This window comes from Schistocerca gregaria, chromosome 2 (genome assembly GCF_023897955.1).
Source record: "Schistocerca gregaria isolate iqSchGreg1 chromosome 2, iqSchGreg1.2, whole genome shotgun sequence".
NCBI lineage: Eukaryota > Metazoa > Arthropoda > Insecta > Orthoptera > Acrididae > Schistocerca > Schistocerca gregaria.
Window position 1 is genome coordinate 1026657334 of NC_064921.1, and position 20334 is coordinate 1026677667.

The following is a 20334-nucleotide window of genomic DNA, read 5'->3' on the forward strand; positions in this document are numbered from 1 at the left end:
ATTGGACTGTTGATGACTGGAAATTTGTTGCCTGGTCGGATGAGTCTCGTTTCAAATTGTAACAAGCGGATGGACGTCTACGGGTATAGAGACAAGCTCATGATTCCATGGACTCTGCACATCAGCAAGCGACTGGACGCTCTGCTATTGTGTGGGGCGTATGCAGTTGCAGTGATATGGGACCTCTGATATGTCTAGATACGACTGCAGATGACACCTGTGTAAGCATCCTGTCTTATCACGTGCATCCATTCGTGTTCATTGTGCATTCCGACGGACTTTGGTAATTTCAGCAGGACAATGCGATACCCCACACCTGAAATGCTACAGAGCGGTTCCAGGGACGTTCTTCTGAGTTCAAACACTTCCTCTGGCCACCAAACTCCCCAGAAATGTTCATTATTGAGCACGTCTGAGATGCCTTGCTACGTGCTATTCAGAAGAGATCTTCACACCCCGTTCTCTTATGGATTTATGGGTTGTCCTGCAGGATTAATGGTGTAAATTCCCTGTCGCACTACTTCAGACATTAGTCTGAGTTCGTGTACGTCGTGTTGTGGCACTTCTGCGTGCTTACATGGACTACACAATATTTGGTAGGTGGACCAGTTTCTTTGGCTCTTCAGTGTACATCACATAACTGTTCATGTCAGGCTGGAATGATCGTTGTTTGTGTGAAATGAGTTTTTAGACGATAGCGACCTCAACCATTCGGAAATGTTTAAGTGCTTTGCGTCGTCTTGTTATGCGCGATCAGTCTAACTTGAGTCGGATTTGCAGGCGGCGGCTTTGTGCGCTTTTTCAAATACTTCCATAGTTTAGAATCGTTTCAATTTGTTGATTGGTGCCTGGAAGTACTTTCTGTTTGAAGGGTTACTATTCTCAGTGCAGTAAGGTATTTTATTAATATAATTATGTATTCTCCAACGAAAATAAGAATTTATCATGAAGTTTTATTATGAGTCAATAAATATTTTGAAGTGTCAGTATTTATTTACACTCCATTAAAGTAATTCATACATTAAATCTTTGGCTTTGCAGCACCAAAAGCACTGCTCACAACTACTTTGCAAATAAGCGGTAATACAGTGACAGAGTAAAACATGTTGACGGCGACAGAAAACGCCGAAAGTATGGAGTAGGATTGTGGGTCGGTGCTTTGATAACTCAGTCGGTAAGATTAGTGCAGACTACACGGGTGGCTCGGTTCCTGTACGATTGTCACTCCAGCATACAATTTTTATCTAATAGTAACGTTACAGGTACCTTCCACTGCAGAGAGTTTGTTTTAAATTAATACACTATTCAGCTTCCGATGATAACGAGAGAACACACGAAGTGGTTGCTTTCTGATAATTGACAGGTGGAAAATGGAAGAGTTACATCACTTGAAACTGAAAAAAATAGCGTACTGTAAAGGTATGCGTGACCTAGACTAGAGTACTGTCACTATCGTGGCAAGGGCCAGGTTTTGTACTGGAGATTGAGAGTGACGTGACAGTTCAGCTGTCAAAAGATTGTTCAAATAGAAGATTTTTGTGAGGAGTGATAACGTGTAGCACTCCCCAGTCAACTGGTTTTCTGAAAGTTCTTAATAGCAGAAGTAGTCTTGGGATGTGACATCTGGGATAAGGGGAGGAGATGAGTGACGTTTTCTAGGCGGAAAGAATGGTTAAATACTACTATAATAGCAATTAGATTCTGGTATTTGTTCAGCGATGGAATTAGGAACTTTTAACACTATAGAGATTTGTATCGTCAAGTTGTTCGCCTTATTTCGGACATAGTATAATCGTATGTGACTTCACTAACTGCAGCTAAATTACGGCGAAGAGCTCCAGAGATAAGTGCAGAGATCTAACAGGGCGGAGGCCTCGCACCATTCACGTATATGTTGCTAGGTGAAGGCCGCGTGTCAACAGAGGGGCGGCCGCGGAGAAAGCGGCTGGGGAACTGAGTGACCCGCCCGCGGCCAGCTTGTCGCTCCGACGTCTGTGTGAGGCGCGCCGGTGCCTCAGTGGGTGCCGGTGAGGGAGTAGCGCGGGGTCGGCCGCACGACGCTGCCCCAGAAGAGCGGCACGCCGGAGCGGCGGTGCTGCAGCACGAAGAGGAACGGCCGGTCCACGACGAACTTGTAGCTGCTGCCGGAGCGCGACGCCGTCGCCACCGTCGCGGCCGCCGCCTCCGTGCCGGACTCGGTGATGTCCATCACCACGCGGTGCGCCACGTCGCTCACGTACAGAGGGACGGTCCTGCAAGAAGGCGGAGGTCTTGTCACACAGTGAAGGAGGCTGTGGCATTACCAGAATGCCGCACATGCAGGGCAGAGGAGTCGAGGCGAGAGGAGGCATGCGATGGGGACAGATTACCAAGAGGAAGGACGAGAGGCAGTATGAGAAGGGACAAGCAAGGGGAAAGGAAGAGGAGCGTTGAAAGCGGTAGGCAGAGAACAGGAAGCAAGCAAGCGACACGCAAGTGGAAAATGAGACGCTCTAGATGATACTCATTTTGATTTGCAGCTTATGGTGTTGGCCGCGTTTGCAGATAAAATTGTTGGATGTGAGGTCAGCCCGTTATGCAAAACACCGTTTCTTCTCACAAGGGAACCTCCCCATCGCACCCCCCCCTCAGATTTAGTTGTAAGTTGGCACAGTAGAGAGGCCTTGAAAAACTGAACGCAGATCAATCGAGGAAACAGGAAGAAGTAGTGTGGAACTATGAAAAAAATAAGCAAAATTATACAAACTGTGTAGATCATGGGCAAGATAAGCAACATCAAGGAGAATACGAGCTTGGGAGTACCGTGGTCCCGTGGTTAGCGTGAGCAACTGCGGAACGAGAGGTCCTTGGTTGAAGTATTCCCTCGCCTGAAAAGTTTAATTTTTTATTTTCAATCAATTATTATCTGTCCGTCACTTTTTTTGGGAGAGATTATCACATCTACAAGAAAACCTAAACCGGGCAAGGTAGAAGAATCTTTTTGCCCATTCGCCAAGTTACAAGTTAGGTGGGTCGACATCATATTCCTGTCATGTGACGCACATGCCGTCACCAGTGTCGTGTAGAATATAACAGACGTGTTTTCCTGTGGAGGAATCGGTTGATCTATGACCTTACGATCAAATGTTTTAGATTCCCTTTGAAGAGGAACGTCCTTTCGTCTACTAATCGCACGGTTTTGCGGTGCGGTGCGGTGCGGCCTTTACATGACACTGATATGGCTCCACTAATTGCCATTCTTTGTCTGTTAACAAATTCTACGTATATTTGAAACATCATCTACATGGATACTGTGCAAATCACATTTAAGTGCCTGGCAGAGCGCTCATTGAACCATCTTCACAATTCTCTATTATTTCGATCTCTTACAGCGCACGGAATGAATGAACACCTATATCTTTCCGCACGAGCTCTGATTTCCCTTATTTTACCTTTGTGATCGTTCCTCCCTGTGTAGGTCGGTGTCAACATATTTTCGCATTCGGAGGAGAAAGCTGGTGATTGGAATTTAGTGAGAAGATTCCGTCTCAACGAAAAACGCCTTTCTTTTAACAATTTACAGCCCAAACCCAGCATCATTTCCGTGACACTATCTCCCATACTTTGCGGTGATACAAAACGTGTTGCCTTTCTTTGAACACTTTCGATGTACTCCGTCAGTCCTATCTGGAAAGGATCCCACACCACGCAGCAGTATTCTAGAAGAGGGCGGACAAGTGTAGTGCAGGCAGTCCCCTTAGTAGGTCTGTTACATTTTCTTAGTGTCCTGCCAATAAAACGCACTCTTTGGTTAGCCTTACACAAAACTTTTTCTGTGTGTTCCTTCCAATTTAAGTTGTTCGTAATTGTAATTACCTAGCTATTTAGTGGAATTTACGGCTTTTAGAATAGTTTGATTTATCGTGTAAACTAAGTTTAACGCGTTCTTTTTAGCTCTCATGTGGATGACCTCACACTTTTCGTTATTCAGGGTCAACTGCCACTTTTCGCACCACTCAGATTTTTTTCTAAATCGTTTCACAGTTTGTTTCGATCTTCTGTTGACTATATTAGTCAAACGACGGTGTCATCTGCAAACAACTGAAGACGGCTGCTCAGATTGTCTTCCAAATCGTTTATATAGATAAAGAATAGCAAAAGGCCTGTAACACTAGCTTGGGGAACGCCAGAAATCACTTCTGTTTTACTCTATGACTTTCCGTCTGTTACTACGAACTGTGACCTCTCTGACAGGAAATCACAAATCCAGTCACATAACAGACGATATTCCATAAGCACGCAATTCCACTACGAGCCACTTGTGTGGTACAGTGTCTAAAGCCTTCTGGAAATCCAGAAATACGGAATCGATCTGAAATTCCTTGTCAATAGCACTCCAGACTTCATGTTAATGAAGAGCTAGTTGGATTCACAGCAACGATGTTTTCTAAACCCCATGTTGACTGTGTGTCAATAGACAGTTTTCTTCGGGGATGCAGTGAGGTGCTTTATTATTGCCTGGTATGAGCCAGTATGGGCTTCCTCAGAATAACGGTGTTAAAAATTGGACGACGTAAGTCTGCAACTGGTTTAGTCATTTCAGGATTTGCTAAATATACCTTCGAGTGCAAAGGGATGGCTGCAATTCTGTGATGGGCTCCAATGTGCTACTGCATTTCCTGGACTACGTAATAGGCTGCCTTCCTTCTCAGTCAGTACCTTGCCACAAAATTACTTTCGGGCACTTCCGAAGGCTTTGTCTCATCCCATAGATTATGTTGGCAATTTACATGGCGCCGCATTTCCTCTAGCTACCTTGCCCACCTTCGTTGCTCTTGCCTTCTCTATAACATTACCACGCTTACCATGTCTACTTTCAAGATTCTAGTCTTAAATGCATACATAATATTTATCAACTCATGTTCTGCTTGGATGGGTTCCAGTGATTCTCCAATAAAACAATCACTACATCCAAAACTAAGAATCACTCAATATTTTGTTAGTAACAAATAGTCTCTGCAATTAAAGCACATCGAAATGAACGAAGGGCCCTACCAGGACCTCACTACCTCTCGGTACAGCAGACTAAAAATTGGCAGGCGGACTGATCAGCAACAGGTTCAAATGGCTCTGAGCACAATGGGACTTAGTATCTAAGGTCATCAGTCCCCTAGAACTTAGGAACTACTTAAACCTAACTAACCTAAGGACATCACACAACACCCAGTCATCACGAGACAGAAAATCCCTGACCCCGCCGGGAATCGAACCCGGGAACCCGGGCGCGGGAAGCGAGAACGCTACCGCAAGACCACGAGCTGCGGACAAAAAGCTTCAGTAGTTTATGTCTTAGGACCTTTATGCACACAGGAAAGTGTGCTGGAGGGGAATTCCTCGCGAGCCACACTTTGCCAGGCTTGGTCTAATCTTTCTCTGCCTTCCTCGGTATACTGCGAGAAGGAGGGGTTCACACGCTGGCTACACTAAAAGAAACTATTCGGTTAAAAAAATCACATCTCGCAGCCTCATTTGTTACTTTTCTGACGAGCTGCCTGCCATTTCCCCAATGGGCGTAGTTATTGCGATATTTCTATTTTAAGCATATACTGTTTGAAAATCGGATACTTTGCCATGAAAAACCGGGTCTCCGAGATTCCATTTGATGCATACTAAACCATACAATGCTGCGTACAAAATGGCGCTAACAAATCAAATGTTTCTTTAAAGTGAAGACGAGGTCTGCATCGATCTTGAGTCTCGAGAAAATCGATTGTATGTAGAGCACATACGTCCGATCGTGCATGCAAATGGTAGAGTGCAAGTGAAATATTCGTAACAGCTCCAGTATCTCATGGCTCTGAGATACCGGAATGAACTTTTGGCAAATGATGGAATGCATAGTCTAGGGTATTTCGCCATGTAGCTAAAAGCAAAACTATCTATTGCGATACACAGTACGAGTGACTACAGATTTTTCCAGTGAAATAATATATTTCAAGTACTACCATAGATGATGAAATGACAATTAGTGTGGATATGTAATAACATAAGTGAAGGAATCGTATGTTTATTTTTATAATGAGCGTGAGCATTTCATAAGCTATTCACTTTACATGTCCGCAACTTATCACTAATAGACTGCTTCAGGATTATGTTGCAATTGCAGCTGCATTATCACGTCAGTGAAGTAAAACTGTGTAAACCTCGCTCTGTTTATGGGAAATAAGCTAATTTCGACAGGCAAAAGCTTGAAATGAAAAATGATGAACGACACAAATGAAAAGAGGTTGTTCCAATTGTTTTTCAGCGTAATCCTGTACTCATTGCGTTGACTTTAATTATCGGCCACGCTGACGTAACCCGCTAGAACGACTGGTTGCATACTCACTGGCTGCAGATTACACGCTATGCGTGATAGGCGCTTGTGTGACGCTTCTCCTGCAGAACTACACCTTCCCTGCCATACTGTCCCGTCCGCAAGGGAGTTCCACCACTGCCCACTAACCCTCCGTCTGTGGAGCTGGGAGCAGTAACATTGCACGGACTTTACCAAATGAACTCCCACGGTGTTACTTCAAGTAGGTACTGAGCTTTGGAGCCATGTGTGGAAGCGATCTGCCATAACCTTGCGAAATGAATCATCCCGTTATTAGAGTGATTTGGGGATTCCAGATAAAATCGAAATTATAATGACTCTGTAGGATTTTTAATATTCTTCCTTCTGCATAGTACAGTGTTCTAATTAGATTACTGATGTTCTTACAAATTGACTCTAAAAACTTCACTGTGCAATAGCAATAGTACAGTGTCACAAAAGCGGGGTTACTAAATACGGTTTCCCGAAATGTTTTCATGGAAGGAGATGAAGTAAATATTCCTGATTCGATGTAAGAACAGCTGTAAACATAGATGACTTGGGATTAGATATCCTTGGTGTAGGAAAGCAACTAGATCACTTGATAAATCCGCGTCTCGTGAGCCAGAATGTGTACTAGTTATGTTCCTGCGTAACTGATACGTAAGTTAATAGCTACTTAGTTAGCAGTCATACAAAACTGCTCACGAGACAAAAGATCCGTACCGAAACTGCACAGGTCACATCAGTGCTCACGAAAAGAAACCGTAGTAACCCATTGAATTTCAGACTCATGTCAATGACAGTTCGGAGTAGGATTTTGGAACGTATATTTTGTTCCAACATTATGAATTACCTCTAAGGAAATTATCTATAGACGTACAGCGAGGATGCAATGAAGATAGTCCTTGTGAAACAAATAGCTCTTTACTCAAAGGAAATAACGAGAAGTATTGACATGAGGCTGTCAAATTGATCCCATATTTCTAGGTTTCCGAAAGGCCTTTGATATCGTTCCTAAGAAGCAGCGTGGAAAGAAACAGTGCCTATGGAGCATAGTCTCGGGTTATGCGAGTAAATTCATTCACGATTTCCTCTTGGAAAGATCGCAGTTCATAGTAACTGGCGGAAAGTCGTCTAGGAAAACTTAAGCGATATCCGGCGTTCCCCAAGGAAGTGTTAAAGGCGCTCCAGTGTACCTGATCGACGTACACGATTTAGGAGACAATCTGAGTAGCCCTCTCAGATTATTTGCAGATGATGTTTACCGTCTTTTAATATCACATCATCAAAAGACCACTGACCGGGTATTGCTGTGTGGTATTGGAACATTACCAGAATTGAAGGACGATATCAACAAGTTCTAAGAAGGGCACCTCGTTTTGTATTGTGGAGAAGGATGAGAGACGTGAGTTGGGTGGCAACCATTTAAGTAAATGCACTTTTCGTCGCAACAGGATGTTTTCACGAAAAGAGGTATGAGAATGCGCAGTTCTCATCTACTCTGTAAAACGAAATTACAGCTTTTTAAGTTCTAGCAAGAGCTTACAGTAATGTTTACGAGAGAACTAACGAAAGATATGGACCACACCCTTATGAATTATGATTGTATAGAAAGACACGAAATTTTACTACGTACAATGTGTGTACAGTATTTGGGTTTACAGACAATGTGCTGAACCATATATGTCCTCTTCATTTGATAATGAATGAGGGAGATTCGATACAGGATAAAAAGGAATGCAGATGGTGGTTAAATCTTCTAGGGTGTTAGTCTGCATCGTGTTCAATTTCTTCTTCTATATTCAGCGTTTCGACCTATCTGCACTGATCTGGTGCTACGGGTTAGCTCAACATTGTTCAGAAAACCGAAGGCATTAGAAGAATCTAAATAAGGTGCAGTAGAGTGTTCCAAACGTTGATTATGCAAGACTAAATTTAAGAGGGGCATGGTGCACCCTAAAATCCTAGAAGAGATTTACTTTCTATCTTAATAACCACGAAAGACAGCAGACTTAATGGTGGAGCTATTGACCAGGTAGTAAACAACAGATTCTGACAGTTTGGTGTAGAACGTATACAGAGATGGTTTGATATTTTAACACACAGAAATAAGCAATGCCAAAAGAGTTGTAAAATCGGTCTTTGCTCACCTATTGGCTCTGAGGATGCCAGACAGATCTGCTTTGGAAGCGTCAAACATGTCCGTAACTCCGGCGGCGATAAGGGCGTCGTTGAGGTTGAAGGAAGCCTCGAGCTTCATGCGAGGGACGTAGAAGGGCAGTTCGGCCCAATCTGCCGAGTCCAGCAGCTGGATCAGCGCCGCTGGAGACAGCTGCTGCTCCAGCCGCGTCAGGCCGGACACACCTGGCTTGTCGGGGAGCACCAGGAACAGCGCGAAGTCCTCGTCCTTGTACGGCAGACCCAGCACCTGCGGGACAAAGGTCATGGTCACGAGGGACTGCGCTAGCCGTGACGCAGCCGCACGCGCCGGTACGCTCGTCCGAGGCCGCCTGGAGCTAACCTCAGACGAGCTGCTGGCAATGGTCACGCAGACGAAAAACAGCTTGTAGTCATCAGGCATTTTGAGGGGGGTGAAGCCGAGAAGGCATAACTATAACACTTCCTGGAAATGTATTTACAACATTTCCTAAGCTAATTCTCAATGAGTGGTTTAAGAGCACTTTTCATTTAGTTCACAATAAGGCTGCGAAGCGCTGTTCACGTAGGACAGCCAATCTGTTAGTTACGCGTATATTACAACCGAAATATTAGCTTCACAAGCTGCGACATCGTCGCGAAAAAACACAGTGACCCGTATATGTAATACGTTTCCTTTTATTTACGTCTATGTTCACAATCTTTTCTGTTTAACAGATTACCGGTTTCTGTCTTTAATGACCATCAGATCTGTCTCATAAAAACAAAGTCCTAATGCACTGCAGCCATAGTGGCTGACAACATGACTCGTGCATATTATGTGATTTATATGCATCTGACGATTCTGGTGCTGATTCCGCATTTAACAGTTGACGATGCCACTATGGCTGCAGTGCATCAGAACTTTATTTTTTTGAGACAGATCTGATGATGGTCATTAAAGACCGAAACCGGTAATCTGTTAAACAGAAAATATTGTGACCATAGACGTAAATTATACGGAACTTTTAAAATATTAGCTTATCCACTCCTGCTGAGAAACGGATATGAAGAAAACTGAACAGAAACTCATGACAAAACATTTGTTACTCTGACTTCGACGACAGTGTACCAAGACTACGAGAATCATTCCGCGACATTCAGACGATTCACGTAGGTTCTGGAGGCTAATTTCAGCTTGCTCTCTGCTCACGTAAACTCGCTACTTACGCGCTCAATGTTGCAGTAAGAAAACTAGGTAAAGAAATTTTTTTTCAAAATATGGGAAATTTTTTTATACATTGAAGCTGACCTAGCAGGAAATACAAAACGCTGGACCTAGCAGGAAATACAAAACGCTAAATTAAAGATCCTTAATGGCCGTCTTGAGGTATTGAAGCTCTTCCATCGATCAAGAGACTGGACGTGATAACTGGTTTTTTCATCACGAAAATACTCCAGCACAACGATCGCAAAGTGTACTGACTAAGTATCTGCAGTAATGAGCAGATCAGATCAGTCTAAGAAGTAACATCGGGAGAGTTAACTAGGTGAAATAAGTTAGAAAGAAGAGTTAACTAGGTGAAATAATTCTGCTACCATGAAGCAAAATAACATCTGACGACCGACTAAGTGAGGAGAACATAAAAACCAGACCATCACTTGCAGGGAGCGCGTTCCTGGCCAAAGTATGTCTACTAGTATTAAATATCTATCTTAATGTGAGAAAGAAATTTGTGAGAATGAACGTTTAGAGCAAACGTAATTGAGGACGTAGGTTGCAAGTGCTACTTTAAGATGAAGAGATGGGTAGAAGGGAAGAATTGTTGGGTCGCCTCGAACCAGGTAGAAGACTGATGACTCAAATATATTGAAAACATAACTCGAGTGAGTTAGTCTTAGTAGTTCTGTACGCAACTGTCTTAGCGATTCTGAACGCATTTCTGACAAAATTTGAAACAGACATGCATGATGCCACGCTCAATAACATTTTCTTCAACAGGTCGAATACAACTCTGAGATTACTGACCGCATGGTTACTACGTCTTCGTTACACAGGAGAAGCAGCAGTGTTCAAACGCTACGAGAACTGGGCAGAAATTACACTTGTCTCAGTAAGATGAGACAGCGCATTTACACCAAAGCAGTTGACGCGGCGGAAAGGTACCTACAACCTCCTCCTCTGATGCGAAACCGTGAAGCTGTCTCAAGTGGAACCCTCGCTTGGTGGCTCTGCAGACAAAGATGTCGACATATGTGGAAAATGAAGCCACATCTCAACTTCATGTGAGTTGTGGGGAGGGTTCATGACGTCAACCTGGCACCAAATTTCAGCACGATCCCTCCCAGTGCCACCGTGGACCTGTCTCACGATGGAAAGGTCGTCAGGCTACTCCTTAGCCAAGTTTCACTCCTCTTGATGCCCCTACGGTAGAAGTCAGAACCGCGACAACCTTCGTTGAAACCACACTTGGCTCAGGAAACAACCACCTTTCAGAATCACCACAAGGCCTCATGAGATTATGTAAGAGTGTCAACGAATCCACTCATTTCATTGGGGCGTTTATCCTCTCACATTTTGCGTCCAAACGATGGTTCCCAGCGCGATGAGCAACAAGACTTTGGTCGGTTCGTCGGTCGGTCTGTTTTTAAGAGAGGGGGGAGGGACCAAAGTACTAGGTCACCGGTCCCTCGTTCCGATTAAAATAGTTCCACAAGGATGGGAGGAAAATAATCGAGACATACGAAACACAGCTGGAAGAAAGGACAAAACAACAAGAATGACAGAAGAGCAACAAACATTAAAATGGACAAAATCCGACAAGAAAACCACAGAGAGACGGAAGAAACACGAAGAGAACAAAACAAGAGAGCAGATTACCTTGGCTGGCTGACCATGTGTTGCAGGGTGGGTGACCTTGCCCAACAGATGGAGAATGAGCGGAAGTGCAGATCCACATCGACGAAGGACACGAGAGGTCTCAGTGCATGATGGACTCTGCACCGTGTAAGCCGCTCTTCCCAAAGATTTTGAAAAATGGTCAAACCCTACAGGGGACCATCACATGAAGGCCGAAACGTGAGACGCTTCTTTTACTCGCCTCTTACGACAGGCATGAATACCTCAGGCCTATTCTAACCCGCAGCGGGAAACAAGACTTGACACCCTTCGACATTGTTGACACCTCTTGACGTTATAAACCTTCGCTAAGGCAATTGTAGGGCTCCAAACACATTGAACGTGGTAACATCGGTTTGGAATGCAGCATGACGGCAATTTTTGGTTTCATGTACACTTTCGACACACTAGGGATCGTTGAAAACGATTCGACGAAATTCGAACGTGATACAGAGCAGCAAAGTGTACTCGTGCATTTTCAGCCTACCTGTTTCGCACCCTGCTGTGACATGATCACCGACGGTACGATATTAACACATGCGTGAATAAAACGACAAAGGCTCCCTGTAAGAAACCCAGTGCGGCTAAGCCCTCGGTGGCACCCACAAACCCCTACTTAGAATTTTAGAAGTATGCCTGTGCACAGTCTACCTGTGAAGTAGTCCTTGGCGCCTTGGGGTTGCCTGTTCGCAGGTACTAGGTCAACTTCTCAGGTTGTTTCCCTTAAGGCATATTTTTAAAACTCTCAATGAATGCTTGTCGGCGTCACACAGGATTTGCTTTAGTGTCTGTCTTAGAGAGACCCCTTCTCGTATTATTTACAGATGTGTCAATGTTGCACACAATAATTACGCCACTGGAGACTGAAGAGGCGGGCTGAAATGCATGAACACCGTTTGCTGCTTCGTATCACTTTCGAATTTCGTCGAATGGTTTTGGACGATCCCTAGTATTTAGAACCTGTACATGAAAGCAAAAATTGCAGTCGAGCTGCACTCCAAATGGGTGCGATCACATTCAACGAGGATGCCGCCCCCACAAAGTCCTTAGCGAAAGCCTGAAAAGTAATCAACAACGCACTGCGAGTTGTCCTACCACTAAATTTGTAAGAATTAACGCCCAAAGGAAAGGGGTCTTTTGTGATGCTCTTTACATCTCCTGAGGCCTCTTCGTGTCGATTCTAAGTGACTGTGTCTGAAAAATTTTTGTCCGCCATCCATAATAAATCGCGTAACTTCAGCGCTAGTCGTCGTGGATTTGACCCCCATGACAGAGGCATCAAGAGAAGAGGTGCAGTATGGGTAAGAGGGGGTTTGACTAACTTCCCACCGTCTCACATGTCCACAGTGGCCCTGGGAGGCATTGTTGTGAAATATGGTTTCAGTATGGCATCACCAGTAGTAGTAGTTTTCAGTCCAGAGACTAGTTTTACGCAGCTCTTCATGCTGGTCTACCCTGCGCATGCTGCTTCATCTCCGAGTAACTACTGCAACCTATATCCTTCTGAATCAATGTATTCATCTCTGTCTTCCTCTACGATTTTTACGCTCCACGCTTCCCTCCAGTACTGAACTGGTGATCCCTTCATGCCTCAGAACATGCCCTACCAACCGATCCCTTCTTCTAGCCAAGTTGTGCCACAAATTCCTGTTCTCCCAATTCTGTTCAGTACTTCCTCATTAGTTATGTGATCTACCCACCTCATCTTTAACATTCTTCTGTAGCACCACATTTCGAAATCTCTCTTGTCCAAACTATTTATCGTCCATGTTTCACTTCCATACATGGCTACACTCCATACAAATTCTTTCTGAAAAGACTTTGTGACAAATCTATACTAGATGTTCACAAACTTCTCTTTCTCAGAAGCACTTTCCTTGCCATTGCCAGTCTACATTTTTTATCTCCTCTAGTTCGACCATCATCAGTTATTTTGGTCTCCAAAACAGCAAAAATCATTTACTACTTTAAGTGTCATTTCCTAATCTAATTCCTCAGCATCACATGATTAAACCCGACTGCATTCCATTAACCTTGTTTTGTTATTGTTGATACTTCAACGAATTGTGTCATGAAAAATGTCAATTTGATACTTCAAGCTGTTTCAAACTTTACGCGGTTATATGATGTCGTGTAGCAATTCCTTCTCTGCAGCAAAATGCATATTACATTATGGAGAACTGTTATGGGAAGCCAGAGAACCAGTGGCAACCTAGAAAGAAGGCCGTTAAGTTAAATAGGTTCTATAATTTCTTTCTCAATACTAATGGAGCCATGAAGTTGAGAAATCGGCTCTGCAATTTCTTTCTCACTCCACTGTCTTTACAGAACAACGTATATTTATTAACTACAATTCGGAAGGATCTAATATTGTCTCAGACCCACTCAATCAATAAAAACGTTTGCTGACAAGGTTCGTGGTAAACCACCTTAAGCGTTTCTATTTCGTTCTAGTGATACTGACTGTTTGCCTAAGTTCCTGCTTTGGTTGTGCGACTGTGTGTATCCAGCAAACGTGCCTTAGTCCAACGTTTAACTAGTTGGTCTTGTTGAGAAATATCCCTTTTCTTACGGTCACAGTACTGCTGAAGACAGTAACACGGAAACTGATGAAACGAGTGAAATGTCGACTTGCACAATAATCGGAATTAATAAACAATCAATATACAGAAGAAAACAGGAGAAAAAAATTGAAAAATACATCGAACTGGCTGAGGAAGTCAAAGACATGTGGCATCAGAATGTAGTTGACATTGTACCTATCAACTACAGGAGTCATACCACACAATATCCACCAGTACATCATCATCGCAGTACAGCTACATCCAAACGTATATATACACTCCTGGAAATGGAAAAAGAACACATTGACACCGGTGTGTCAGACCCACCATACTTGCTCCGGACACTGCGAGAGGGCTGTACAAGCAATGATCACAAGCACGGCACAGCGGACACACCAGGAACCGCGTTGTTGGCCGTCGAATGGCGCTAGATGCGCAGCATTTGTGCACCGCCGCCACCAGTGTCAGCCAGTTTGCCGTGGCATACGGAGCTCCATCGCAGTCTTTAACACTGGTAGCATGCCGCGACAGCGTGGACGTGAACCGTGTTGACGGACTTTGAGCGAGGGCGTATAGTGGGCATGCGGGAGGCCGGGTGAACGTACCGCCGAATTGCTCAACACGTGGGGCGTGAGGTCTCCACAGTACATCGATGTTGTCGCCAGTGGTCGGCGGAAGGTGCACGTGCCCGTCGACCTGGGATCGGACCGCAGCGACGCACGGATGCACGCCAAGACCGTGGGATCCTACGCAGTGCCGTAGGGGACCGCACCGCCACTTCCCAGCAAATTAGGGACACTGTTGCTCCTGGGATATCGGCGAGGACCATTCGCAACCGTCTCCATGAAGCTGGGCTACGGTCCCGCACACCGTTAGGCCGTCTTCCGCTCACGCCCCAACATCGTGCAGCCCGCCTCCAGTGGTGTCGCGACAGGCGTGAATGGAGGGACGAATGGAGACGTGTCGTCTTCAGTGATGAGAGTCGCTTCTGCCTTGGTGCCAATGATGGTCGTATGCGTGTTTGGCGCCGTGCAGGTGAGCGCCACAATCAGGACTGCATACGACCGAGGCACACAGTGCCAACACCCGGCATCATGGTGTGGGGAGCGATCTCCTACACTGGCCGTACACCTCTGGTGATCGTCGAGGGGACACTGAATAGTGCACGGTACATCCAAACCGTCATCGAACCCATCGTTCTACCATTCTTAGACCAGCAAGGGAACTTGCTGTTCCAACAGGACAATGCACGTCCGCATGTATCCCGTGCCACCCAACGTGCTCTAGAAGGTGTAAGTCAACTACCCTGGCCAGCAAGATCTATGGATCTGTCCCCCATTGAGCATGTTTGCGACTGGATGAAGCGTCGTCTCACGCGGTCTGCACGTCCAGCTTGAACGCTGGTCCAACTGAGGCGCCAGGTGGAAATGGCATGGCAAGCCGTTCCACAGGACTACATCCAGCATCTCTACGACCGTCTCCATGGGAGAATAGCAGCCTGCATTGCTGCGAAAGGTGGATATACACTGTACTAGTGCCGACATTGTGCATGCTCTGTTGCCTGTGTCTATGTGCCTGTGGTTCTGTCAGTGTGATCATGTGATGTATCTGACCCCAGGAATGTGTCAAAGTTTCCCTTTCCTGGGACAATGAAATCACGGTGTTCTTATTTCAATTTCCAGGAGTGTACAACTACAGAAATCTGCAATTAGTGATACATGTTCAACTAACCGAAAGTTCCTAAATGCAATGTAACATACACCGCACAGTTAAAAGGAAGTCACGGTTGATCAAGGTCCATGTCACTTTCAATTTTGAACCAGACGTAACGTCTGAGAAAGGAACGATTATGACAAAAATTTCGAGATTGTAGCTATGATATTTCATTTGCAATACTACCCTACGTTTTATCTTTAGCGTCCCTGTCGTTATATTGGGGACTGATGGCTGGAGATAGTATGAGACGAGATATGAACAAATTTAATGTTTTAGGAGGCAGAATGGGAGTTGCTACGGTGGTATCAGCCGTTCAACACACCATGAGCACGTTGTCTCACTGTTAGTCGAAGCTGCTGCTCTCGCACCGACATTTACAGCATCTGGAGGATTTCTTACAGATCTCGCACAGTAGTTACGACCTACTACGTACATAGCAAGACGAACCCGTTACAATCCCTGCAGGCGGATGTTTAAAACCAATCAACAATTGCAATGCGGATAACTAACGCGACATGTTTTTCCAAGTTTGTCACGTATTGGTAACTGGGAGGATTCAATTAATCCACGTTTCCACAGAACACCCAATTCATTATTCCAGTTCTTGATTTATTTATAGATAGGTATACCCTCAACGAACAGTGCCATGGAATGTAAATACTGTTCTGAAGTTTATAGTGATTTGCTGTTTGTAGAGAAATTAGCATCTGATTTCTAGCTACCAATAACAGCTTGAGCCAGTGAAGTTGAGCAGTGCTGTTAGAATATTCAAAAGGCAACCTCCCCATCGCACGCCCCTCAGATTTAGTGATAAGTAGGCACAGTGGATAGGCCTTGAAAAACTGAACACAGATCAATCGTGAAAACAGGAAGAAGTTGTGTGGAACTATGAAAAAAATAAGCAAAATATACAAACTGAGTAGTCCATGTGCAAGATAGGTAACATCAAGGTTAGTGTGAGCTCAGGAGCGTCGTGGTCCCGTGGTCAGCGTGAGCAGCTGCGGAACGAGAGGTCCTGGAGTCAAGTCTTCCCTCGAGTGAAAAGTCAACTTTTTTATTTTCGCGAAGTTATGATCTGTTTGTTCGTTCATTGACGTCTCTGTTCACTGTAATAAGTTTAGTGTGTTTTGCGACCGCACTGCAAAACCGTGCGATTAGTAGACGGAAGGACGTGCCTCTCCAATGGGAACCGAAAACATTTGATCGCAAGGTCATAGGAAAACACGTCTGATGTATTCTATACGACACTGGTGACGACAGGTGCGTCACATGACAGGAATATGTTGTCGACCCACCTAACTTGTACACTTGGCGAAGGGGTAAAAAGATTCTTCTACCTTGCCCGATTTAGGTTTTCATGGATGTGATAACCACTCCCAAAAAAGTGATGAAAACATAGAAGTGTCACAAACTGCAACCTATGAATGCAACAGTTTCACAGTCGCACAGTTTTCCCTGTGCTCTGTCGGAACATTTAACGTTTTCAAATTTTTTCGTGTGTAGACCGTCAAATCTTGCATATGTCCAAGCATATCTGAACATGTCCTGAAATTTTGGAGAGCGATGTTGATTATGTGTGAGTGCCTGAACTTTGATAACTGACACACGATCACGTGAACAATACTGCTCTGTGTGCCTATGCAGCTTCGCAAAATAATTGTCTGAAAATAAAATTAATGTTTTTACTTCAGGGAAGACTTTAACCAAGGACCTCTCGTTCCGCAGTTGCTCACGCTAGCCACGGGACCACGGCGCTCCTGAGCTCACCCTATTCTTGTGTTGCCTATCTTGCACATGGACTACTCAGTTTGTATATTTTTGCTTTTTTTTCGTAGTTCCACACAACTTCTGTTTTCTCAAGTGATCTGTGTTCAGTTTTTCAAGGCCTGTCCACTGTGCCAACTTATAACTAAATCTGAGGGGGGGGGGGGGGGGACGATGGGGAAGTTCCCTTGTCAGTAAGATTTTTATATTTCCGTCGCTCTGTGGTGAAATACCACCGCACAGGGAAAAGCTATGTTGCTAGATGTGATATTTCTCCGTCTAAGCCAATACTTGTTCTGGTAAGCTAACGTAGGAAAACCATTGTAAAACATCGGCGTTTAATGTGACTGACTAGAGTTGTGCTGCATAGGCAGACGTAGATTACTTCTAGGTCCAGTTGCTTGTCGAAACCTACCTGGCATCCGACCACTTCGTCGTAGGCAAAGAGGGCGGATGACTCCTGGAACATCATGTCGACCTCAAACGCCTCCGTCTCGCTGACGGTGAAGCGAGCCCTGCGCGTGGCGTTGACCTTAAACTGCTCGCTCCAGGCGCCGTTGAAGTAGAGGGCGCTGGCCACGGCGAGCACCGTGTCCGGGCCCAGGGGCTGATCCAGCATCCTGGGGATCTTGGAGCGGGTCTTGTCCGACACCCACTGGTTGATGAGGGTGGTCGCCTCAGTCGGGTGGCCGGCGAAGTCCACGGCGAGCACTTCCGAGGACAGGACGTTCCTCACGGTCTGCTCGTAGATGGGACTGAGAGAGAGCCTCTTGTCCAGCACGACAGCGTTCGCCAAGCTTGCCGTCACCGCCTGCAGGGAAACCAACACTTTGCTTTAGAGAAATCGAGAACGTTCTGCAATTTTGCCGGAGCTCATGTTTACTATTTTAATCGGTGGACCGATGGAAAGAAGACCAGTCACATTAAAATAATAAATGCTTCGAAAAATACTTATTGGACATATGTGGTTTTGAGCTGTGTGTTTTAGACAAAATTTTCTCACGCTCAGTGTACGTCGACAGCTCATGAAGCTTTAATTACTGTAGCTATCAGCGGAAAAATGATCCTGTCTTTCTTCGAAAAAGACACATATAAAACTGTTACAAAGACTGGCGAAAGTGAGAAACCAGCTGCCCCAATCCTCATTCCACGTTGAAGTAGTTTTTGTGCTCCGACGCGATCATTTTCCCCTGGTTCACTTTTATGTGCTATAGTAGGCTGCGGTGCTTAAGTAAAGCTAATTCTACAGCTCATTTACAAATTAGAAGCATTTGCGTACACTGTCGCATATAAACAACAAATAAGTACACACAGGGTTGACGAAATAGTAGTATATTTTTCTGGATACTATTGCCTATGTCATGGACACACCCAGCTTATGATTGTTGTCTTAAGGGGATTAGGACGTCAAAGGTGCCAACTGGGCAGGAGACGCACCACAGGACACTAACTCGCACTGTTTATACTTTTACTAATAAATTCACACAACTTTGTCAGCATGACCTGGAACGATTCAGAAATCACACTTCTAGTAGTGGAAGTTTAAACAAACAATTTTCCAAGTCTATTAAAAACTATGGTCAAATTGAGGTAATTAACCGTGACATTTAAGTTTTTCTAAACATGGAGTTTAAAATCTAACAAATCATTTTTTATATAAATTCTGGAGTTTCATACACCTGTAAGTATGGTTTGTATGCTGCGCAACCTTCATCGAAGAATTTCTCTTACTGATGGAGAAAGGTGTACCTATAACAATAAATGCAGCCAATACTAAGTGAAAGAATGATAATTTCACATGCAAAAAAATATATTTTGTTATGTTTTTGAACTTCCACTGCTGTGAGTGGAAATCTTGAATCCTTCCAGGTCATGTTGACAAAGTTCTAGGAATTTGTTTGTGAAAGTGTAGACAGTGGAAATTAAAATGTCCTGTGGTGCCTCTCCTGCTCCAAGTCAGCTCGTTTGACGTTCTACGTCCCATAATAGAGTGAAAACGTTATTAGAAATATTGTACTGAATTGGCAGTCCTTCCATTTGTACATAATTTTTGGAAGTCGTTTTAAGTTTTTCGGGCATGTTAAGACCCCCTTTAGCTCATTTTGTCACAGCAGTGCCACACGGCACATTTTTATAGGCGTGAGGTGCCCATTCACAGACACAGCGCATTTTAAGTTTTATTGGTGAAAATAATGCTGACTAAAAATAGTTTGCTCATTGTAGAACGTTTGCGATGACCGCAGAACCATTGCCACGTGTTCACTACGTCAGAGAAAAATTCCATTTATGCTTAAGACCGGGTATTACGTGCAGAAGTACGGTAAATTTGAATCTCAATCTCTGTAACAATCACATCGAAACAACTTTCGAATTTCCTCGACAGTATTATCTTATGAACATTTGGTAACCATTTCAACTATCTTCCATGAATAGAAACTATAGAATTGGCCACCATCAATTTTTACTGCTCATACCTAAAAATCGTAGTTTGCTCTGAAACCGCCAACGAAGAACGTGATTTTACGAGCCGTCTAAGATCCACCCAAGACTACACCTAACTCTAAAGAAACACCCTCGATGAAACGTGTAATGTTTAAATTTTGTCTCTATACTGTAGGGTAGCTCCAGAATGCCCGCACTTCAGTTGGGTATACGTATGGTCCCCAGAACAAGGACTAAGCTAAACACTTCATTGTTAAACTCTTATCAATATTACCCACATACAACTCACTGAAAAGCCGCATTTCGAACGCGGCTCTTTGTAACTTATTGGTACCGTGCAATGTCCGATTTGAGGGAACGTGCAACCACTTTTTCACTAATATCGCTTAAGATAAATTTCTCGGAGTTCTAATGACAACGCCCTTGTGGATAAGTATCTTCTGAAGTAAAGTGCTCCAAGATTATGCTTATTTCGT

The 20334-nt window shown here is 44.3% G+C and overlaps 1 protein-coding gene across 1 annotated transcript in view; it reads right to left on the reverse strand.

Moving 5' to 3' along the window:
• Window positions 1-929: 929 nt before the first annotated feature.
• The window catches only part of LOC126335545 (leukocyte elastase inhibitor-like), a 52248-nt gene continuing 32843 nt past the window's right edge, over window positions 930-20334 (reverse strand). The window contains exons 3-5 of the mRNA XM_049998933.1: window positions 17832-18227; window positions 8488-8765; window positions 930-2252 (exon numbers count right to left, since the gene is read on the reverse strand). Of these exons, the coding sequence (XP_049854890.1) occupies window positions 2015-2252; window positions 8488-8765; window positions 17832-18227 (912 nt within the window). The 3' untranslated portion in view covers window positions 930-2014. The remainder of the gene's footprint in view (window positions 2253-8487; window positions 8766-17831; window positions 18228-20334) is intronic.